The sequence below is a fragment of the Laccaria bicolor genome, genomic scaffold (genome assembly GCF_000143565.1).
Source record: "Laccaria bicolor S238N-H82 LACBIscaffold_4 genomic scaffold, whole genome shotgun sequence".
In the NCBI taxonomy this organism is placed as follows: domain Eukaryota; kingdom Fungi; phylum Basidiomycota; class Agaricomycetes; order Agaricales; family Hydnangiaceae; genus Laccaria; species Laccaria bicolor.
In genome coordinates this window covers 2,505,524-2,526,774 of record NW_001889875.1, presented here as the reverse complement: position 1 = coordinate 2,526,774, position 21,251 = coordinate 2,505,524, and the positions used below count along the sequence as shown (strand labels likewise).

At 48.2% G+C, this 21,251-nt stretch overlaps 9 protein-coding genes across 9 annotated transcripts; 5 read left to right on the top strand and 4 right to left on the bottom strand.

Annotated features, from left to right (window-relative positions):
- Positions 1 to 614: 614 nt before the first annotated feature.
- LACBIDRAFT_312102 (uncharacterized protein) lies at positions 615 to 1,883 on the bottom strand (the record flags this gene model as incomplete). The annotated part of the gene is made up of 3 exons (XM_001876780.1): positions 615 to 1,232; positions 1,297 to 1,601; positions 1,670 to 1,883. 3 exons carry the CDS (start codon positions 1,881 to 1,883, stop codon positions 615 to 617), a joined length of 1,137 nt encoding a protein of 378 aa, XP_001876815.1.
- Positions 1,884 to 2,267: 384 nt separating this feature from the next.
- On the top strand, positions 2,268 to 3,339 carry LACBIDRAFT_312101 (uncharacterized protein; the record flags this gene model as incomplete). The annotated part of the gene is made up of 8 exons (XM_001877222.1): positions 2,268 to 2,318; positions 2,371 to 2,412; positions 2,464 to 2,510; positions 2,559 to 2,835; positions 2,883 to 2,885; positions 2,943 to 3,126; positions 3,179 to 3,213; positions 3,265 to 3,339. The coding sequence occupies 8 exons, from the start codon at positions 2,268 to 2,270 to the stop codon at positions 3,337 to 3,339; spliced, it is 714 nt and encodes a 237-aa protein (XP_001877257.1).
- A 573-nt stretch (positions 3,340 to 3,912) lies between these two features.
- LACBIDRAFT_312100 (uncharacterized protein) lies at positions 3,913 to 7,605 on the top strand (the record flags this gene model as incomplete). Its single annotated transcript, XM_001877221.1, has 27 exons — positions 3,913 to 3,953; positions 4,006 to 4,019; positions 4,078 to 4,137; positions 4,188 to 4,228; positions 4,284 to 4,319; positions 4,373 to 4,406; positions 4,460 to 4,474; positions 4,529 to 4,605; positions 4,659 to 4,707; positions 4,764 to 4,855; positions 4,906 to 4,920; positions 4,981 to 5,084; positions 5,140 to 5,233; positions 5,286 to 5,479; positions 5,530 to 5,703; positions 5,753 to 5,790; positions 5,841 to 5,858; positions 5,905 to 5,927; positions 5,979 to 6,003; positions 6,074 to 6,189; positions 6,239 to 6,280; positions 6,338 to 6,418; positions 6,481 to 6,736; positions 6,804 to 7,013; positions 7,070 to 7,134; positions 7,189 to 7,313; positions 7,368 to 7,605. The coding sequence occupies 27 exons, from the start codon at positions 3,913 to 3,915 to the stop codon at positions 7,603 to 7,605; spliced, it is 2,277 nt and encodes a 758-aa protein (XP_001877256.1).
- A 60-nt stretch (positions 7,606 to 7,665) lies between these two features.
- LACBIDRAFT_312099 (uncharacterized protein) lies at positions 7,666 to 8,922 on the bottom strand (the record flags this gene model as incomplete). The annotated part of the gene is made up of 6 exons (XM_001876779.1): positions 7,666 to 7,787; positions 7,841 to 8,230; positions 8,282 to 8,608; positions 8,661 to 8,713; positions 8,768 to 8,817; positions 8,869 to 8,922. 6 exons carry the CDS (start codon positions 8,920 to 8,922, stop codon positions 7,666 to 7,668), a joined length of 996 nt encoding a protein of 331 aa, XP_001876814.1.
- Positions 8,923 to 11,106: 2,184 nt separating this feature from the next.
- Positions 11,107 to 11,944, top strand: LACBIDRAFT_312097 (uncharacterized protein; the record flags this gene model as incomplete). The annotated part of the gene is made up of 2 exons (XM_001877220.1): positions 11,107 to 11,570; positions 11,623 to 11,944. The coding sequence occupies 2 exons, from the start codon at positions 11,107 to 11,109 to the stop codon at positions 11,942 to 11,944; spliced, it is 786 nt and encodes a 261-aa protein (XP_001877255.1).
- A 346-nt stretch (positions 11,945 to 12,290) lies between these two features.
- On the bottom strand, positions 12,291 to 13,340 carry LACBIDRAFT_293013 (uncharacterized protein; the record flags this gene model as incomplete). The annotated part of the gene is made up of 6 exons (XM_001876778.1): positions 13,259 to 13,340; positions 13,109 to 13,194; positions 13,006 to 13,045; positions 12,940 to 12,950; positions 12,838 to 12,877; positions 12,291 to 12,516 (listed from the first exon to the last, which is right to left on the bottom strand). Coding segments are annotated over exons 1-6 (471 nt in total), but the record flags the coding sequence as incomplete, so codon positions are not given.
- Positions 13,341 to 13,608: 268 nt separating this feature from the next.
- LACBIDRAFT_323876 (uncharacterized protein) lies at positions 13,609 to 16,546 on the top strand (the record flags this gene model as incomplete). Its single annotated transcript, XM_001877219.1, has 8 exons — positions 13,609 to 13,614; positions 13,743 to 13,777; positions 13,880 to 14,190; positions 14,250 to 14,320; positions 14,374 to 14,402; positions 14,508 to 14,862; positions 14,923 to 16,230; positions 16,379 to 16,546. 8 exons carry the CDS (start codon positions 13,609 to 13,611, stop codon positions 16,544 to 16,546), a joined length of 2,283 nt encoding a protein of 760 aa, XP_001877254.1.
- A 778-nt stretch (positions 16,547 to 17,324) lies between these two features.
- On the top strand, positions 17,325 to 17,892 carry LACBIDRAFT_312094 (uncharacterized protein; the record flags this gene model as incomplete). Its single annotated transcript, XM_001877218.1, has 5 exons — positions 17,325 to 17,342; positions 17,389 to 17,470; positions 17,525 to 17,604; positions 17,662 to 17,717; positions 17,775 to 17,892. The coding sequence occupies 5 exons, from the start codon at positions 17,325 to 17,327 to the stop codon at positions 17,890 to 17,892; spliced, it is 354 nt and encodes a 117-aa protein (XP_001877253.1).
- A 445-nt stretch (positions 17,893 to 18,337) lies between these two features.
- Positions 18,338 to 19,128, bottom strand: LACBIDRAFT_312093 (uncharacterized protein; the record flags this gene model as incomplete). Its single annotated transcript, XM_001876777.1, has 2 exons — positions 18,338 to 18,392; positions 18,521 to 19,128. 2 exons carry the CDS (start codon positions 19,126 to 19,128, stop codon positions 18,338 to 18,340), a joined length of 663 nt encoding a protein of 220 aa, XP_001876812.1.
- Between the last annotated feature and the right edge of the window lie 2,123 nt (positions 19,129 to 21,251).

Below are 21,251 nucleotides of genomic sequence, written 5' to 3'. Positions count from 1 at the left end.
AAAGCATCCATTTCCGCGTTTTCCTGATGTTGAAATCCAGATGGGCAACGACGATCTTTCCCAAACTCCACCTCAACGCCCGAATCCTCAGTGACCCGTGAATCATGGTACACTTTCTCCGATCAAGGTTTATCTCGCTCATTTCTACTCTCCTTTAAGTTGCTATTCCACGAGGTGTTCTTCATCATCAAGAGGTCGAAAGTCCCCGGATTTAGATAACACGACGAATTAGGAGAAGGGAGTTTTCCCGGTGATTTTAAAATGTTCAAATGCGTAAGTTGGAGATAAAGGCGGGGCATAGTTTGTATATAAATACTGGGGATAATAAGCTCACAGCGAATCAGCCGCCAACAAAGGGGCCCGCGGAAGTGAAGTGGAAAAAGGCATCCTCACTGAATGCAGCTCTGCTCAACAATCTGGAACATACTAGCTCAATTTTCGAAAAGATTGTATGAGGGGCACTAAAATGCACAGCTTGCCTCGAGGTCATGACAAAGTTACGACCCGTTCGGGAGTCCGTAGCCATCGCCTATTCGCGACTAGAAAATTTTAGCAGACTCTGCTAACAGTGCGCTGACGGCAACGCGTTCATAAATTTTCAATGTACAAGCGCTCTATAAAGATTTCCTTCCGATCCATAGATCAATAAAATTCCTCGCTGCGTCAAATTGTTCGCCGAATCTTTCTTCTGCACCAGCTTCATAGTCAAACGAATGTTCTAGACCCTCAAATGCCACTAGTTCTGTTGGAACACCCGCGTCTTTTATCAGTGAATGCATAAGTCTAGATTCATGGATAGGAACAGCAGTATCAGCGGTCCCATGCAAGAACATGGTCGGCGGCCAGCTGGAGGTTACGCTGAGTTGAGGGAACAAATTTCTATGTTGATCTGGAATTTTGGCGATTATGGATTCATTTGAAGGGATGGTATCGGGATCAACTTTATGCTGTTGCAACTCGACCCGCAGAATGGAGCTGAGACTTGGGTTGTGTTCTCCAGTGTAGTAATCCAAAAAAATTCCGAGTTGAAAATAAAGACGAACAAGAAGCATGCGAGGGTTTGCAGGGTATCCTGGAATGTGGTATGTCTCTGGATGATACGCCAACGGGGAGTCAGAGATCGCTTGAAGCGTCGTTATGGAGGGATATAGATATTCTTGAAAATCGGCTGGGTCCAATATTTCGCGACCCCGAAAGAAGGGATCCTTCTTCGGTGAGAGGTAGGTTGGAGTCTAGTACGTTGGAACGTTAAGCTTCCCCGGTTTGAAAATTATTTTTTTAGGAATTAACGCCTACCAAAAGATCCCCGCCCATGCCATATAAAGATAAAATTGCTTTGGGTTTAGGGGAGATGCAATTTATCGCAGCTAGGTATGCACAAAACCCTCCGGCACTCGAGCCAGAAACGACGATTGATTGAGGATCAACCCCAAACTTGATTTGTTCGTCTCCTGGTTTGGATGGCATCGTAAAAGACAGAAGTGGATCTTTTAGAAATGCGAACAAGTCCTTTATGTCTTTCACAATATCATGTCCTGTAGCAGGAGGCAAAAGACGATAATCTGCTGATATGAAGGCATGTCCAGACGATACGGCACGTCCTAGAACACAAAAAATTCCATGTCAGTCCAAGCGCCATACGCGTCACAAATAAATGGCCGAAACCGACTTTGTAACCAAAGAGGGAACCAGCTTCGTCGGTTTCCAGCAGTCAATCCGCCGCCGTGAAAATAGAGAACGACTGATGCTGAGGGAATCGTGCCATTTGATTGTCCAGACGTTGTCGACTTTTCAGGCATAGGAGGCCAGATGTCAAAGTAAATTGGTAGGCCCTCTGGCGTTTCCTTGTAACAAATAGTGAGATGCTCTTCAATACCAGACATTTTAAGTCTTGAATTTTGCTTCAGAAGGGGCGCATCAGAGGGCGCAAATATCGACTCACTGATTTCGATGACTTGCGTTTTTTTGAAGTCCGGGGCAGTTTTTGCCCGGTTAAACAACGCCTTGTTTGTGCTATTTATCACCCTATCATCAAAGCCCGCTGATAATGATATCAAACCACATACAGTAGGGCTATGTACCAAATCGATGGTTATATGGATGGTGTCGCGATCTTCCAGGAATCCACGATTTCTGTGACACACGTTTACTGGTACCAGTCACGCCATCGCGTGGCAATCTTCAATCATCTCATCTGCATCCTCCGATGATAAGATTACACTCAACCACAGCCCAGTCTCTTTCTCGTTGTTGAAAGGACAGATATCATGGCATCTCAGGATGCTGACGCTTTGGTTACTTCCTCCGATCCACTACATGTGAGCTTTACCTTGTTGCAGATCTTCACTCTGAGCTCACCTTGTGGTCCAGCCGGCCAATCTCATTCCAGAACTCTGTCGATCCTTCTATCAGGTTTGTCTTGATGAAGTGGTATATCTGTCAACAAATTCAAGGAGTCGGTAGCTAGGATGGGTTACAGGAACGGGCGGCGGAATCTGCATTCGGACTGGGTACGCTTGAGTGTAGACATTGGCAGCCTCTCATTAACTCTCTTACAGCGACAAGGTCTTTATCGCACCATCAGGGGTGCAAAAAGAGCGCATCGAGTCAACCCATATCTTTGTACTGCCTTACCCACAGGCGGCGCCATCCCCACACACTGACCGAGCATTCCTCCGTCGTCCTGCGATGAACCTCAAAGAATCTGCGTGTACACCATTATTCTGGAACTCTTTTGACCTGCGTAACGCCGGAAGCTGCATCCATACACATTCTCAGCATGCTGTGATGGCGACGCTTCTTTGGCCTGGGCCGGTCTTCACTATCTCTCATCAGGTGCTTTTTATCTCATCAGTTCCCTTTATCTGCTAACAGATATATAGGAGGTGACTTAAACTATCACTTCCCGGTCTCCTCCACCTGACTGGAAACTTCTGAAATAGATGATCAAAGGCGTGCGCGTCGGCGGTACTGGTGCCGCTCTTTCTTATCTGGATACGCTAGAGCTTCCGATCATTGAGAACACACCGAATGAAGAGGACCTCAAAGACAGCATGGCAGAAGCCATGCTTAAGTATCCCGACGCTGCTGGTGTGCTAGTTCGTCGACATGGGGTTTACGTTTGGGGTGAGTCCTAGTCAAGTAACTACGTATCTACCGAATCTCATGACATGTTCAGGAAACGATTGGGAGAAAGCAAAAACTCAGACTGAGGTACTTAGCCTCAACCACGCGTCTACGCTGCATATCACTCATCTTTTCTAGTGCCTGGATTACCTTTTCGAAATGGGGGTGAGGATGAAGCTAGCTGGCCTTCCAACAGTCCTAAATGAAGCCTGATGTATCAATCACGTCGCTGATTTTACTAGATCTATCGTGTATTGGCTTGTAACTTCTATGAATTTGCCCTACAATAGAACCAATCTCCCCCTCCGACGTCACGTAGTGCTTAAAATTCATAAGGACTCACGAGAGGCCCCTCAGAGGACACATCCCAGGCTGGACGGAAATTTGAAGATTGGGCATAGTTAGGCCAGGTGCCATCCGTTACATCGGCACCGAAAAAGCCAGATCCAAGTCCGGACATAGTTGAACCGGCAGGGGTATTTTACTGGGTAAGAGGAGGCATTGTAACTTGAGCCGGATTTTGCTTTGTTCAGATGGTGCTAAGGGTGTAAAAGATGGGTTTTTCGGAAATTAAAGCACCAAAATAAAAGCTTTTTATGACCCTCAGGGCGCGGGAGACGCGACTTCCAGGCCAGATCCAGAATTCTAGAAAGAGAAAGAGAACAAAACTGTACCGGATTTCTCAAGAAAACACGATCGGTCACATCACGTGTCAGAATTGACACTCTTACGTCACGGTGTTCCGCGTCAAACCTTCAATTGTCCTTTCCATCACTCTCCTTCTCCATGGCCCAAGGGAAAGTATGCGTGAGCGATGTGTGCTACCGGTAAGTTATAAATTGCCGCAATATATGCCTCAGTTAATCTGACTTTCCTTAGTATCTTGACCCAAAGTGTGTATTTGGCATTATCAGTTTGCGGCCCCTCGTTCATCCCAATGACCCTGTTAAGCATTTGGTCATACCGCATACAAAGGGAAACAGAAGGAAATTGTCGAAGCTGCTGCCTCCGGTTGGTTTATATGGCGTAAAGGGCTGGTTTACTGAATCTTTTCGTTCCAGGTCGAGATGTTTTGGTGGTGGCTCCAACGGGTATGGGGAAGGTTAGTGCGCCCATTATTTTAGCTCGTTCTACTTAATTTCAAATCATCTTTGTAGAGCCTATGTTTTCAGGTGCCCGCGCTGGCCGCTGAGGTACGTGCCCGGCCTCTGTCACTGACTCAACGCAAACTATGAATATCTTCTAGCACGGGACGACCATTGTAGTCTCCCCACTCCTGGGTAAGATTGTCTTTCTCTCTGTCCGTTTTTCAGTTACGAACTCGAGAAAAAAGCTTTGATGAAAAATCGTAGGTTTCCTCCAAAACTCCCTGTCCTGGTTTGAACCTCATGCCCTTGACCAGAGGTCGACAACTTGCGAAGTAAAGGCGTTCCTGTCGCAGCTTTTACATCAGAAACGACAAAAGAGGAGAAAAAAGGGGTGAGCTACGATTACGATCCATCAATACTCACATCGCATTAAACCGACATCAGATCATCAAAGACATGTCGTCCAGTCGTCCAAAAATTAGGCTGCTTTATGGTCAGTCTAGATGAACCCGCATTACTTGATTTCCAGATCTAACTTTTTTTCACCAGTTACGCCTGAGAAACTCCTGACACAAGAGTTTCAACCTTTACTGGAGGGCTTATTCGACGACGAACAATTGAACCTCCTCGTCGTCGATGAGGTAGGTCTTCTGAATAATGTTTGAATACCACTTATTCTAGTGTTGTCCAGGCGCATTGCGTATCCGTCAGTCTAGATTATTATTATTATTTTCATGTGCCAACTCACACATTAATTACTTGACAGGAATGGGGTCATGATTTTCGCCCAGAATATAGACGTATTGGAGAGTTCCGTGAAAAGTACGTGGGCATACCGATAATGGCACTCACCGCAACCGCTACGGAAGCGTAAGCTATTTCTTCTTGATGGCTATAAATTAGCCATTTATTTTTACTATTCCAGCGTTCAAGAGGACATCGTTCGAAGTTTGAAGATGTCCAAAGATAATCTTTTCTGTGCCCTTCATCCCTTTAATCGTGATAACTTGTATTACCAGGTGATAGACCGACGGAACGTGATTAGCAATGGGCTAATGACATTATGAACAGATCAAGTATCTTTCCGCCCCAGACGACAGATCAAAAATGGCCGATGTGTTTGATTATATTACGACGCTTTACAGACGGAGGGGGCGGGCGTCTTCGGGTATAATTTATTGTCGGAAACGGGTGACCTGCGACGAGCTCTCGAGCTATTTGAGGGGGAAAGGCCTCAGCGCAAGGCCATATCACCGCGGTATTGGGTCAGTTTTGAAACGATGTTGACGGATGAACATCTTACCAGTGACTTTAGGTCTGCAACCCTAGATGCGACGCTGAAAAGATGGACTGGTGGAGGTTCGGGTGAAGAAGGTAGCGTGGACCTTGTAAGCTTTAGCCACAACTACGCACACATTTCCACTGGAATATTCTTGAAGGTCATTGCCACCATCGCTTTCGGACTTGGGATAGACAAGGGGGATGTTAGGTTCGTCCTTGACGACTTCTCTTATGGAAGGTCACTCCAACATTTTTAGATACATCATTCATTACGACGTCCCAAAAAGCTTTGAAGGTAGCGGTACAATTCAATTTGAGGCATTTGCATAACCCTTTTCCTCGTAGGATATTATCAGGAAACTGGTATGTTGTATCTGCCTATATTAATCCGTATTTACATCTTATTCAGGACGTGCTGGTCGGGACGGATTGGTGAGTACCTGGTTGTACCCGTGGACTACGACAATTACCTCAAATTGAAAGCCATCGAAATGCATTCTGTATTACTGTGAGTTCACTAGCTCTATTTTTTCTTTTTTAGCAAAAAAGAAAAGAAAATTGGCTTACCTGCCACTTAGCTCGAGAAGATGCGCTATATAGTAAACGATTGGCGACAATATCAAACGCGAACCGTGTCAAGGAAGATAATGAGGGGCTGCCACCTACTCAGAGAGCGATTGACAGCATTTCTGCAGCAAGTATCTTGTCAAAATTTGATATTCAGCTTTTCACGACCCCCTCAGCTCATTCAATTCGCCGAGAGCAGTACAATTTGTAGACATGTAGTGAGTTGACGGCCATCTTCAAATCAAAATTGCGGCTCATTTATGTGCACTGTGCAGTCTATCTGCCGTTATTTCGGCGAAGCCATTGACGTAACGGACAAAGAACTTGTCAAGACCTTCTGCAACAGAATGTGCGATGTACGCTTTTCTGCCAATACATAACTTTTGCTTTCTTTGTGGCTCATCGCTGACTCCCCAAGGTCTGCAAATACCCCAATAAGGTACAACAGCAAATCTCAAATCTATCTTCCTTGGAGCATGCGAGTTCTCGCGTGGACGGTTATATCATAAAAGCTGCTCAGAATAACGCGCACTCGGGAGGTGACCAACAAGCTTGGCAGAAAAATAATCAGAGACCCCAGAGTCGAAATTCCTTCGGGGATAACAAGCGAACTGGTCCTGAACAGGCGGGCAATGTCACGAAGAAAATTAAACCTGCACTCCCAACGATGCTTGGTAAGTGTATGCAATTTTTTGTAGTAACGATCCAACGACAGCTTTCTTTTTTTTCTTCAAACTCCAGTTACCAAACCATTCGGATCAGCGTCAGGTCTGAGTAAACCATTCAAGCCACCAAGTTTCGTTCAGAAGCCACCGAAAGTTGCGCCGCCGTCAGAGTTGGAACCAGAGCCAGAGCTTGAGGTCAATCCACCGGAGCAGATGGACTTTAACTATGATATTCCTGATATCGTTGAGGATGACGAAGATAATCTGGATGAGGTTTTTCGAGAATGTGAGCTTTCAGCTTTACTTCATGATAAAGCCGAAAGTAAGGCAACCATCTTTTAGCTTCTCCGGTAACTTTGCCTGATGTCGAAATGGAGTTGGAGAGCGCATTTTCGAACAAAATACCTGTGAGCGGCGTTTTTTTTTTCATGACCTCCGTACCTTTCAACAAAATTTATCAGGCGGAAAAGCGCGAGGAAACATTCGACCTTATTCGCCGTGCACTTTACAAGATCTTCGTCGTGAAACCCAATCATGAAGAACTGTGGGCCATGCTCCAACAAAGTCCCTCTGATGGGGATGCCAGGTGAGCCGCTTCGAATACGAAATCAAGATATAGATATTGAACTGCCCTTTTCAGAAATAATGTCCTCTTCGAGACCGCTCGAACGATCGAATTTTCAGTGTTTTGCCTCTGCAGCACGCTAGAAGGCTACAAGCGGCGCTCGCATACAACGATGGTGGCGATCCGCTTATTATCTCAAGCAGAATTTTGGCATCGACAGGATGCTGATTCAGAAGACATACGGGAGATTACTGACATTCTTCAGCGGCATTGCTTAGAGAACGGGAGGAATGGAACGGAAAGGGCATCTTAATATACATTCTAATAAAGGATACAAGCTCACAGAAAATTCCAAAAATTGCGGTCAAAGATGTTATACATTTATATCCCATATGCGAACGCCCTCTTCGTCCCTCTCCATCATGTCAAGTAATTTGGGACGGCCGGAACCTTTTACCATGCTGAATATGGCCGAAGTCCCCGCGAATAATTTTCCTACAAACGTTTACTGATAGGTTAGGAGGCGTGATCAAGGGAAACGGGCATACCATTCTCTTCCCCACATCTATTACAAGCAACAACTATCATCTCATCGCTTGGGGCATCTTGCGCGTCAGGTTTGTCCAGCGTCTCCTCCCGGTCTTCACCATCCGAATCGACCAAGGTATTCTCGTCGCTTGCCCACAAAGGTCTTAGCCGTGCAGACCAGTATCTCAACGTATGCCAATCATGTTTATCGTCCGGTTCATTGCCAGAATCGAGCCATGCATCAAGTAATATCAATACATTTGCTCGTTTCGACAAGCAATAGTCTGCAAGTTCGTATGGGCCCTCAATGGACGTCCATTCATTGGGAGGGTGGGGATTGAGGTCCATACATATCGCTAAGCTCATTGTTCCAAGCGGGGGCGGTAAATCGAATGTCGCAAAGCCAGTCCCTTGGAAATAATAAGTAAAATCTTAACCAAAGTTGAAGCCGATACACCCACCAGCCTTGGCCCACGGTTTATCCGTTTCAAAAAGGTTTGTTTTTCGATAACCTCCGACCCACTGCCCATTTGGACCGTACATGATCGCGCTATTAGCCCCTACCTGGTGGACCTCCGAGGAAGCGCTGCCTTCTGCGTTATCCTGCGCCGGACCATCCACAATCTCTTCGTTCAATCTGGGTTCGTCCGAGGCTAGCTCCTCGGGGTACCCTGCAATGACATAGCACTGTAACTTCTGCGCCAGCTCTGCGCAGAACAGAGATGTAGCGCCCGTTCGGGGACGTTCCAGATGGGGTGATATGGCAGCGGCGTTCTCGAAAACGTATCCTACAAGTTTCATAGAGCTTGTGACTCCATGATTCAAGGGACTGCGACTCACCTGTGAATGCCATCTCAGGAAAACACAGAAGATCAACGGATCGTGGCAGGAGTCTACAACCCGTCAGTCGTCACCCGAACCCTCCAAGCAATGAGCAAATTGTGTACTTGCGGCATAGACCTCTCGCTTTGGCCAAATTGGCTTGAACTTGTCCAATCTTTTAGAAGACTAGCGGTGATTTGATAAGTGAAGTTTGGGATTCTCTAACCTTCGGGTTGAACTGGACTACAGCAATTCTAAGGCGAAGGCGCGGGACTGCCATTTGAGGGAGAGAGAGGTGTAGGACTGTGTGGTTTATAATACACCGTGTGCGCAATCCAGGGGGGTCTGATCCTCGTCGCGCCCGCCGATATACTAGGCCAAACCTTTGCGATTACGAGAAGCTTCACATACACGTGCTGGGAGTGAACCAGAGGCCGAGATAGTGTTTTGAGCAGATGAATTTCGTCACCACTTGGTCACCTCCGCCAATTTAGCAAAAAGGCATAGAAAGTGACGGGAAACCAAGTCGATCTTCAACAAAACACTTGATACATGATAGAACAGTATACATACAAGACGCTACAATAAAATTATCAATACAAGATACAATCGTTTATAGCAATACAAAAAGTAGAATTTTCTTGATTTCACGACGCGCTTACTGCTTAGGGTGTGGCTCATACACACCGCGCTACAATTTCACTTGAGACGGCATACTTCAAAGCAAAGAATCGAACTCACCTGGCGTTGTGTACCCTGCTCGTAGAGTTCCGGTTTAGACGTCATCTTCCCAGCCAGTTTCTCACCGCCGCCTGAGGCAGAGAAAAGAGGAATGAGATAAACAATGAGGAGGCAAAGAAGATCGGACATACCAATAACCTTGTCAGTCATGCTAACTTTTCCTGGGGAAGTCCCAGTAGTATCGGCGCGGTAAGCGCCAGTGCCTGTAGGCCCAACGCCATAGCCGGTGTCGCCAGTCCGTTGAGTATCACCATGACCCACACCAGCACCAGCGCGTTGGGTGTCACCGTAACCTGCACCAGCACGCTGAGTGTCACCGTAGCCCGCACCGGTACGTTGAGCGTCTCCATAGCCCGCACCGGTACGTTGAGTGTCACCGTAACCTGCACCGGTACGTTGATTGTCGCCATATCCCGCACCCGCGCGTTGAGTATCTCCATACCCCGCACCAGTACGTTGAGTGTCGCCTACACCCAGCGCACCAACACCACCAGTGCCAGCGCCGGCCCTAGCGGCCTGCTGACCTTCAAGAGTCTGCTTCTCCTCCCATCCTTGACGTCCAGTGTACCCTCCCTCAGCACGGCGTTCAGCATCAAGACGCTCCTCGGCGGTAAGATGCTGACGTTCACGTTCACCAAGATGATGTTCCGGGTGCCTCTCATACTGCTGTGCATGGATGCCTCGCCCAGATTGGGCCCCAGTTTCAGCGTATGCGGTATCACCACCACCAGTAACCCCAGCACCGGGATAAGTAGTGGTCGTGGACGCCTGTTGCTTCGGCAACCCACCACCTCGAGTCTCTTCCCACCCACCGAACTTCGTGCCAGGAACATTGGACATGCAAGGCTCATCCATCGAGACTCGATGAGCCTCGCGGCGGGTCATACCCCCCCTACCCAACTCTTCTTCCCCACGAAGCTCCTTACGTTCCTCACGACGCTCCAAAGGTCCTTCATGATGATGACCTTTATGCTCCTCACGACGCTCAAGAGGACCTTCACCTAGCTCTCGCTCCACCTCCTGCTCACGCCTGCCCTCCTTCCGTTCCTCGTGTCGGGTGATGGGCCCCTCGTGGCGATGAATATCACCGCCAGCAGCGGCGGTGGCGGGGAGGCTAGTTCCGGGGACGGTGCTCAAGGGCTCCATGCTCTCGCCATGACGAAAATGTTGGCCCTCCATCCCGTATTCCCCTGGGTACGTCCCGGCAGTGGTAGAACTTACGCCAGGACCAGTGCCACGAATCCCTGAATCCCGACCGAGCCCAGTAGTATCATGCATGCCCGTAGTATCACGCACGCCCGTAGTATCACGCATGGGCTCGTCAGTGCGGCCAAAGTGGTGCTGCTGCGCCGTGGTCCTGTCGCCGTACCCAGGCTCGCCGCCTGGGGTGGTTTCGGCACCGAGCCCATGTCCGCCGGTGTCGCGAGTATAGGAGGGGTCCTGCTGGTACCCTCCGGTAGTGCTAGGCTGGTCCCCTTGACCTTGGGTTTGGCCTTGCCCTTGAAGTCGGGGGTCTCGTTCTAAATGAAATTGTCAATCCCGGTTTCTGTATATACGAATGGAAACGCACGGCTTGGGTTGTATTCCCCGGTGCGAGACGTATCTTTTCCGTACGACATTTTTCTTTTGCGATTCGAGGTGGTGCTTTTGTTGAAGGTTTCAAGTGAGAGTTGTCCTTATAAGAATGTGAGATCGATGACGGTATATGACGCTCACTGAATGAATGGATGACGCTATCGAGGAGAATAACGTCAATTTCTCCTCACAAGTACGCCATGGAGAGGAAGGTGTTTGGTGCCAAATATGTAAAGAAGACCAAACCATGGCCACCATCACACCCATCGACTTCTCCCAAACCCCTCTAGCAACCCCATACAGCCCATTCTACGCTAAACTAATTGACAACGTCTTCACCCCCAACGAATGTGCAGACCTCATCGCGCTAGCATCCTCAACGGGGGACTGGTCTCCAGCCGGTTTGAGCGCAGAGGGTCCTACTCAGACCGTGCACACCAATTTCCGGAACAGCGATCGGGTGCTGGTGATTGATGAGGAGGTATCCAGCAGGATATACGAAAAACTTAGACCGCTCGTTGATGAGATCTGTGAGATCGCACCGGGGAGTAGGTGGTCTTGTATCACTAGCAGACCGGGGAAGGAACAGGGTCCGACGTGGAAGATGGTTCGGTTGGTGGTATTCATTTTACATACTTAGCTGACTGACTCATGGAATGCATAGAATAAACCCCCGTCTCAGCTTCCTCCGCTACGGCTCAGGACAATACTTCAAACCCCACTGCGACGGGCTCAACGACCTGCTCGACGGGAAGCAAAAATCATTCGTCACGCTCCATCTCTACCTGAACGAACCCGATGGTCTCACAGGCGGGGCGACGCGTTTCTGGACCCCAGATAAGAAGGAACACTTGGACGTGGAGCCTAAACTAGGCAGAGTGCTTGTGTTCCAGCAGAGAATGCTCGTTCATAGCGGTGAAGAGGTTACGGGCGGTGTCAAGTACACGATGCGCAGTGATTTCATGTTCGAACAGGCTAATTCGTGATTTCCATTGGTTCTCTGGGTACGTTAGTTGCTGGACTACTTGGACGTCTAATAAATTACCTCACAGGGCAACGCAAACTTGTACTTATGCAGCTTGGGGGCATATACCCTACGGACACGTCGATATCTCTGCCTAGGCAGACCATGCTCACCTCCCGGAGACTTGCATACCATCGCTCAAGTATCGCACTATGTATCAGGAACAGTGTACCTCTAGATGAAAGCTCCAATGCATCAGTTCTACATTAGGCTTGGTCAGAACAGATTCGCAACATGAGGACGCAGTGCCTTGCTCCACCACTTCCGTTATGCGATCGCTTCCTTATTTCGTTACGATTCCAGCTAACTGCATAATCGTAGACCACATCTGAAATTTCACTTTGCGCCTTTGGTTGTGCATAAACATCCGTTTTAGGCCGTGGCTATGTAAACCATGATGCCCATATGCGCGCGGGCTGCCTATTGCTCCACATTCTAGCACCGTTTCGGTAGTTGCTCCAAACGCTCCAATCCCGCCCCGCACGTCATAAGGGTGGAGCGGTTGGAACTTGCCAACTTGGAAGGGCGTTCTACCTAATATGGTTGTTTGTACAAATAAAAGCGCACAAAAGTAAAATTTAGATATGGTCTACGATTAGTATGCAGTTAGCTGTCAAGGCAGCATTGCAACAACTTCAACGAACTCCTCGATGGGAAAGCAAAGAGTCATTCCTTACTAAATGAGAACACCTGAACCAATTCTAGCAGAGAAGGCGCGGAAAACACTGCGTTAACGTTCGAACAAACGAGCTCCTAGTCTCCATTTCAAAAAGAATTTCCAACTACACTCGATGCTGGTACGTAAACGTCTATGCTGTATACACAGCGTTCGTAGCATCTAACAAATCATCTCACAGGGACAACAGACAATGTTGGCGATGACGTCGCAAATTCCCTACGCGAAGCGTCAACATATACCAAAAAAGATTCATATAACAGTCATCACGAAAGACTCACTTCACAAACATCTGCGTACACGTCATTTCAGTATCTTCATATCGAAAGACAGGGGGTTCTGCTCACCACAACAGACGAAAACGCCCAGCACGCCAATGCAGCAGTCCTACATGAGTTTATATCGACTTTGGTCAGAATATATAATAGTACAAGATCCATCCATGCTCACTTTCGCAGCTCCACCACCTCTGAGTCTCGAAGCGCCTTGATGCTCCGTATTAGCGTTCGCAGGCATCGACACACCTCTACCAAAGCCTACATCAAGCAACATGATCTTAGTCTTCAATCTCGCGAAGTGATAAAAAATCTGCTTGCTCACTAATGGCATGACCAGCTTGCGGCTGCGCGTTCACCGGAGTGGGTGTGGGTTGCTGTGTTTGTGGGCTCATCTTGGATTTGGTGGGGTGGAGGATTGGGGTGGTGTCTCAGACGGCGTTGATATATGGTCGGTGGATGACCTCATAGTATACGAAAACTGAAGTCATTTGTGATACTCTTTTGTGCCGATCATTCACTCCAGCGCAGACCTATTCATAGGCAGATTATGAGATCATTGGGAATGTTTTCGTGGAATAGAGGACGCGACGTGTAGTAGCAATCTTGTTCCTTTTCGTTGAGTTTATGTAGGCTTACGCCGTTATGGTGATTATTTCATCACTCCGAGCACCTATGTTGGTAGGCGCAATTGTTAGGACGAGGCTCAGACTATGATAAAAAGCACACGCTATAATTAGTTCTTGGGAGTGGGACTGACAAGGGACCCATTCCAGTCACGGTCACGACTTTCTCTTTGACACCATCAGGAGCGTCTTGCTGCTGAACGCCGTGCTGAGGGAGGGTACACTGGACGTCAAGGCTGGGAGGAGAGGCGGACCCTCGAAGCTCAGCAGGGAGCTGCTAGCTAGGGCTGGCACTGGTGGTATTGGTGCGCTGGGTGTAGGCGACACGACTCTCAACGTACTGGTGCGGGATATGGCGACACTCAACGTACCAGCGCGGGCTATGGTGACACTCAACGCGCTGGTGCGGGATATGGTGACACTCGACGTACTGGTACGGGATATGGTGACACTCAACGCGCTGGTGCAGGTTACGGTGACACTCAACGCGCTGGTGCCGGTGTGTGGTATGGCGACACCCAACGCGCTGGCGACACCGGCTATGGCGTTGGACCTACAGGCACTGGCGCTTACCGTGCCGATACTACTGAGACTTCCTCAGGAAAAGTTAGCATGACTGACAAGGTTATTGGTATGTCCGATCTCTTTTCCTCTTATCTTCTTATCTCAATCCTCTTCTCTCTGCCTCAGGTGGCGGCGAGAAACTGGCCGGGAAGATGACGTCTAACGCGGAACTCTACGAGCTGGGTATACAACGCCAGGTGAGTTCACTTTTAACCTGTTGTGAAATATGCCGTCTCAAGTGAAATTGTAGCGCGGTGTGTATGAGCCACATCCTAAGCAGTAAGCGCGTCGTGAACATAAGAAAAAACTTACTTTTTTTTATCAACGATTGCATCTTGTATCGATAGTGTTATTGTAGCATCTGTATCGATAGTGTTGTTGTAGCTCTATCATGTATTTGTTCAAGTGTTTTGTTGAAGATCAACTTGGTCAAAACTTGGTTGTCCTTTCTCGAACAACCTGTACTGCTAACAAAGTTCCAGCGAAAGCGATGGTTCATCGGTGCCTTCTTGTTCCTGAGCTCTTTAGCTTGGTTTGCGAGGTCTTAAGGCCTGACTACAAAACGCGGCCAATCCAACGATCAGCGACTTTGGCATCTCTTGCTCGCACATGTCGTGCCTTCGAAGGGCCAGCTCTCGACGTTCTTTGGCGTGAGATCGAGGGACTGCGTCCGCTTCTCTGCACGATGCCGCCCGACATAATTGAGATAAAGGCAAAGGGTTGGTCTACAAAGGTTATGGTGCGCTTGTAAAATCAATTATATTTTAGTGAAATCATTCTGATTTTTTCCGACCCGAAGTGTTTGCGAAGGCCAATCTTACTCTCTGACTTGACAAGATTACCATCTTATGCCCAACGAATACGCAAATTTCATGTGGACTCAAAGTCTTTTGTTGACATTGAGGCTCTACAAGCTCTAAGCATGGCAACATTGCATATGCGGCCCCTCCTTCCAAATCTTGAAGACCTTTCGTGGTATTATGGACACTCTACAAAGCAAGTGGAGTGGTCGATGCTTCAATGCGTCTATCTCTTCTTCTCTCCCAATCTCACCACATTATCCATCACTCTCTCTCATATCTCCAATGGTGCATGTGCCCCCTCCATCCTCTCTGGTCTTATCAACTCTTGTCCAGCCCTGAAAGAATTGACTTTCCATTTTCCCTGCGACTCCAATGGAGAAAATCAACGGGCTGTTTCTTCTGTCATTTGTCAATGGAGCTGGCTTCAGTCTCTAACGGTCAACAATTTGACACAAGAAGCTCTCGAGCATCTTGCAACAATCCCATCCCTCCAAAGACTTTCTCTTATCTCTCTGAAAGATTTGACGCGTAGTTACGATCAACACTTGCCGATCGTTACGCGCAACCCAACTAGCGGATACCCTGCTCTTCGAGGTTTATCAATCTCTTGTAGGACAATGGATCCAGCGATCGCCTTGGCGCAGCTCCTATCCTCCAGTCCCATCGAGCATCTCGAAATTCGGGTTGAGAATGTTTGTCATCCTCGTCAATGGAGGGAGCTCTTCCATACCATCAGTCGCCACATTTACCATCCCTCATTGGAACAACTCACTTTACTGGAGTTAGATTTGATAGACTTGGACCCACAGGAAGCACTCTATTCTGACATTGGACTCGAGGCCTTGACTGTGTTTACGAATCTTCAAGTCGTTGATATCCAGCCTACTTTTGGCATTCAACTTACAAGCGACACAGTAAACAGATTAGCTGATGTCTGGCCCAAACTATGTCATCTCGAACTCGGCAATATATATCCATCGTCAACATCACCAATCATAAAAACAGAGGACCTCATTCCCTTCGCACAACGTTGTCCTAAGCTAGAGTACCTAGGCGTCGTTTTTGACGCTCAAAATACCCAAAATCTCGGTGTCAAGTTCAATAATACTTTGAACACCTTATCTGTCGCAGACTCTCCCATCAATGCCCCACCCATAGTCGCCGCTTTTCTTTCCAATATTTTCCCCAGACTTAGAACGATCGCTTTTCACGACGAATGGCGGAATGGGGTTCCCGGCGAGGCTGAAACAGAAACTACAAGGATGTGGGAAGAGGTGGACAGCCTGCTTGAAACATTTGCCGAGGTATGATTGCAGGACAGGAGCAAGATGGAAACCTAACAAACCCCTGTCACAATCAAGAGCCTGAGCTAAAACTTTGACTACTTCTACAGGTCCATCGACACTCCATATCGTAACCGCTGGTTTCGGGACTCTACCCCCATCCATTCAGGACCCTTTCGACACCTTGAGGTTGACAAAATGGAATCTGCAATGCCTTGATCTGTGTGCGAATGCTGGCGATCTGGATAGGATCAAGGTTGGTTGTATCAAGCGTTTTGAGACTGATATTACCGTCGGCGTCAACGGAGTCAACACCTCGGACGGCTTCCTGGCGTAATCAACGAGAAAATAACCGCCACTCCACCGAAAACGAAAGCCCCATTCTTTCCCGTCGCCTTACCTCGTACCAACCCCCTTCGTCATAGTTCTTCAAGTACAACCATTACTCTCGCACTGGTGGGGCCTTTTGCCTATGGCTTCGCTAGCACTATGATCATTCTCGAACCTGCCTTCTTTCGACAATGAACAGCGAGCGGATATCCCAAATCGTAGATACACCCGTAGACTCGCTTTCATCATCAACTTCGTATGCAATCTTTAGCGCATATATATAATCTGGCGTACAACTACTCTCCATGTTGCTTGGATCCTTGACCATTCCGGTGGACTGCCATTTACAGTCTTGATATCTACCTTTTTCAAAGTGACCCAAGCACTACTGAACGTTGATACATCCATCGCAAATTATGGCTAGGAATACATGTCCAACATTGGCTCCGGAAACGCTCTGAACCTTGTCAACGGCATGGTCACCACTACTGATTGGAATATACATATTAGCATTGAGGGAGGGAAGAAGCTGGTGTCCTAGGAGTCGGTGAGCTGCCGCTTTGGTTAGAAGATGTGCAGAAGTACATCGCTCAAGCCGTTGAGGTGAGTAGGTAACTCGAGGGAGAGAGATTGCTTGGAACGGGCATATGGAATCTGGATAGGAAGTGACGTGGTGGAGCTGGTTTTCTGCTGAGCAACGACAGCCTCTGAGGTCACGACTTGGTCACGACTTTCTCCCCTACACCATCATCAACCGACGCGTCTCTCTCAACCATTGTGCTAAAATGGAATCCCATCCTTCGGTACCTTTCTCTCCCCTTCTCCAAGATCATACCTAACGACCTACAGCATCCCATCCTCGCAAACCTACTCGAAAAGTATCCCCGTGCCGCATCAGGCCTGTTCCAAGCGTACAACGACATCGTATACGGTCAGACTCCCTCTCCATCCCTACGAGGGAAATCATCTGACATCGAAGATCTAGCTCAACAATGGCAGACCGTCCAAGTTGTCGACCTTGACAGGTGTGAGCGGGGTGCTATACAAGGGAAGAAAAAAGACACGGTGCGTTTTCTTTCCCTCTCCTTTTTTTTGTTCAGTTTTTCAATCGATTATTTTCAGGACACGGTGCTACACGTGGTGCCATGCTCTCTATCCGAGACGGTCTCTTTTGCCTGGTAGGTCTGCCCGTCCCCTGAACTTCACTCATGTTGAACCAACAAATTTTCTATTAGGCTTCAAGCTGCGTTTGCGCAGTTGAGCACGAAAGAGATCTATCTGGGCATCACGTCGGAGGACGCATCGATTGTGTATTACAAAATTAGCCAAGGAATCGTGAAGCCACCGGTGTAGGGCAGTTTTTTTCGCGTTGAATCAACTTGCCATCCCTCGCTCTTCTGACTCCATAGTCATCAAAGTAAGTTTCTCGTTCGTCCTGTGGAGTGAAGAACTAAACGTCCGATTCAGAACTCTGTCCACGTTGCCATCGCCCTTGGATAAGGCGTTTTTTCCCCTCTCGTCCACTGTGGGGTGTTGCTTCGCACGCTGATCTGCCCTAGACGGGTGATACCATGATGGAGGTTGGGTCGATGTCCATTTGGAAAGCAGATTTGGGTCAATTGCAGACTTGGGCTCATGTATCATCGACGTGAAGCTATTCACTGATAAGCGCTCGCTCACCTTCCATCCGTGATCTGCAGACTGCAACCCCGCCATGGCGCCATCCAGTCTGCAGCCCGTCATTCCATGTTCTCATCTTTCCTAGCCTGCCATTCCTGCCGCCGTCTTATGCGCAACTTCAAGGAATAACTAGGGCTTTGACCAAGGACCACGATACCACACTATGTCTCGATCTTACAGTAGGTGGTAAAGTAAGTAGATAATGCCCCACAAGCCAAGAAATAGAACAAAAACACAAAAACATAGACAAAAAAAGCATTGTTGTGAATATGTCTCCCGCGCCCGAGTTGAATAAATTCACGTCGTTCGTTTCCAACTTGTCAGATAGTCCACTACCTCCCTAAAATCTCCCATATCCATGTGTCCATACCCAGGTGACGAGTTTGGCGACAATCTCTGTTTATCATGCCAACTGTTTGCCTGCTTCAACGCCACCAAGGGAGCCCGCCATACAGCCCCGCCATCATCCATGCCCTGCACAACTTTACACACTGCCAAATTCTTCTCTGAGCCGTCCACCAAAAAATCATCGTTGAAACGCAGATCGATATCTTCCTTGAGCCTGCGCCCGCGCACTACGTTATTATAGTACTTCTGTGAACCTGGCCACTCGCCACCAAAGTACTTTTCAAGGCCGACGGGGGACTCCCATCTGACACCGTCGTCATCGTCGGTCTTCATTTCGGTTGTTTCCCAAGTGAAATTTATCTCGCCGTTCGTGAGGAAGACAATTGCGCGCCGCGAGGAGGGTGTCGGGGGCGATTCGAATGAGGGTCGAGAGCTGCAGAGAAGTTTGTGGAGTTTCCAGTCAGCCCGTTGGCAGGACTTGCTGCAGTAGAGGGGGCGACAAAGGCAGCTGGAGCAACGGTGGGTGGCGGGGTTGTTGCACATTGCACAGTCAGGGGACATTGAGGCCGACCTTTTTCAGTGAGGAACTGCCAGCTCCTCGACTTGAAGACGATTAGGATCAAGTCAAAGGACTAGATCGCTTATCGGCTGCCCCATGACCTTCTGCAAGGCGCTTTTGCAGTGATCCCAGCAAACATGCTTTATGCCGGTGCCACAGCAAATTACACGACTTTACGTAACGCCGTCTGGGATGAACAAGCTTTCCACTCCCCACCACAAGACAGACTAAGCGCGTATACACTTGCACCCCTGTACGCTGCTCAATTTTCTCATGGGCAAGACTTATGCAACGGCGAGAGAAGACGCCCGACATCCACGGCGAGCACTCTACTAGAACTGAAAATCTTTGACCAAGGAAAGGAATCAAGGCAAGATAGATCTCATGGACTAGTTTGATGTTTTTCTGACTGGTCGGTATTTAGCGGGTTGTACGACAGAGCCTATTCGAGGGACTCTCACCCACTGTGTAAGCTTCTGAAGTGAAGACTCCTCCGATCTTAGGTCTGGCTTGAGCCATGTCCTGCATTCCAAGATTCAAATCCAAATCTTTCACATAAAAACCCAGTTCACGTTTCGGCAGTCCTTTCGCCTTTCCGTTTTTTTTTGGCTGGGTGACACTTTGCACTGCCGCCTCGCCGGCGTTCACCGCTTCATCTCCAATGGGGCAATATATAACAATATTCAGGGTTATTACATAGTTAGGGCAAAACATGAAGGTGAGCGGTGTATCTTCAAATTTCTGGCTTTTGTCTAAAATAAAAACTATCTTCGCTGCAGTGGGTAAGTGATCAATTCATATCCCTCTGGCTTGCCCTTATGCCTCGAATGACTCAACTCCAGTGGGATCGATGCCTGAGCCGTTGGCGTTGTGGACTTCGATTTTTGAAGGAAACAGTGTAGGGAATTGTAATGGAGCCTAGAGGCCATTCACCCCAGACAAGCACTTACACCCTTCCGTTAGTATCCCTTAATCTCATACGTCGAGTTCCTGGGATGCCATAGTTTTCCTTGGAGCACCCCGCAAGCAGTGCACATGTGCGTGGTCGGGGACCTTTCACTCTACATCTTAACGTTAACTTTTGTGTTTATTTTTAGATTCGAACCTCGATAGTGCATGGATGCGCGCTGGGCTGATTGTTATCATTGTCTTGGGTGCAAGAGGCGCTGAACATCAATTTAATTTTGAGTTATCTGTGCTTTGCGGCCAAGTACCTCCGCCTCTAATGCGCGGTTTCGTAACTTTGTCATGCACGAATGTGGACGATTGGGTTTGACATACAACAACCTTCTGGAAGACAGTGATACTTTTTTTTTGGAGGGGGGGCCAAATTTAAGTCTATTGGGGCAGAGTGCCATGTCAGACCAACTCTGTATGTGATACTCCAGCCTGCTCTACACTGTTGTTCCCTGAGGCTCCAGTTGACTATACGACCGCAGCTCGACGAGGGTTCATTAGGTGACCATTCTGGATGGGTGATCCTGACCGTCTTAAGAACCGGTAAGCGCTCTTCTCTGGCATCTGTTTCCTGCTCAACGAAGACTATTCCATGCAGAAACGGAATGCAGATGTCAGGCTTGCAATACAACTTGTGACCTTTCCGAGTCCATTCCGAATCAGCCCTATCCATACAGCACGGTGTCCGTCTTTGCAAACGTCTTGCCGCGATTCGTCTCACAATGCTCCGGAGCTGACAGGAAGTAGCTGAGGACGGACTCAATGTTCACAACTGATCCAACTCGCCAAGGTGCACACCGTCTGCTCCTCTACCAGTTACAATTTTAGTATTCAATCATTTTTGTCTGTAGAAGCCCGTCGTTGCCCAATTATAGAACAAGACCGAAAAAAATCTGACGACCCTTTGGTTTCTGTAACGCTGAACGTCCAAATTTCTGGACCAAGGCTGTCGCATGAAAGCTTTCCGGCATCCTTGCTCTCAATATTAAAGCTATGATACACCCTTTTTGTCAGAATGTAATTGTACTCAAGGTAGGTGAGTCGGATTTTCTACCGACGAAGCTTGACCCTAGACTGACTACAGCCAGATGAAGGCTTCTTGGCCTGTGCCTAGTGTCATGTCAATCCGCTGGACAGTCTGACAAGTAATCTCACGTCATATCCCTTT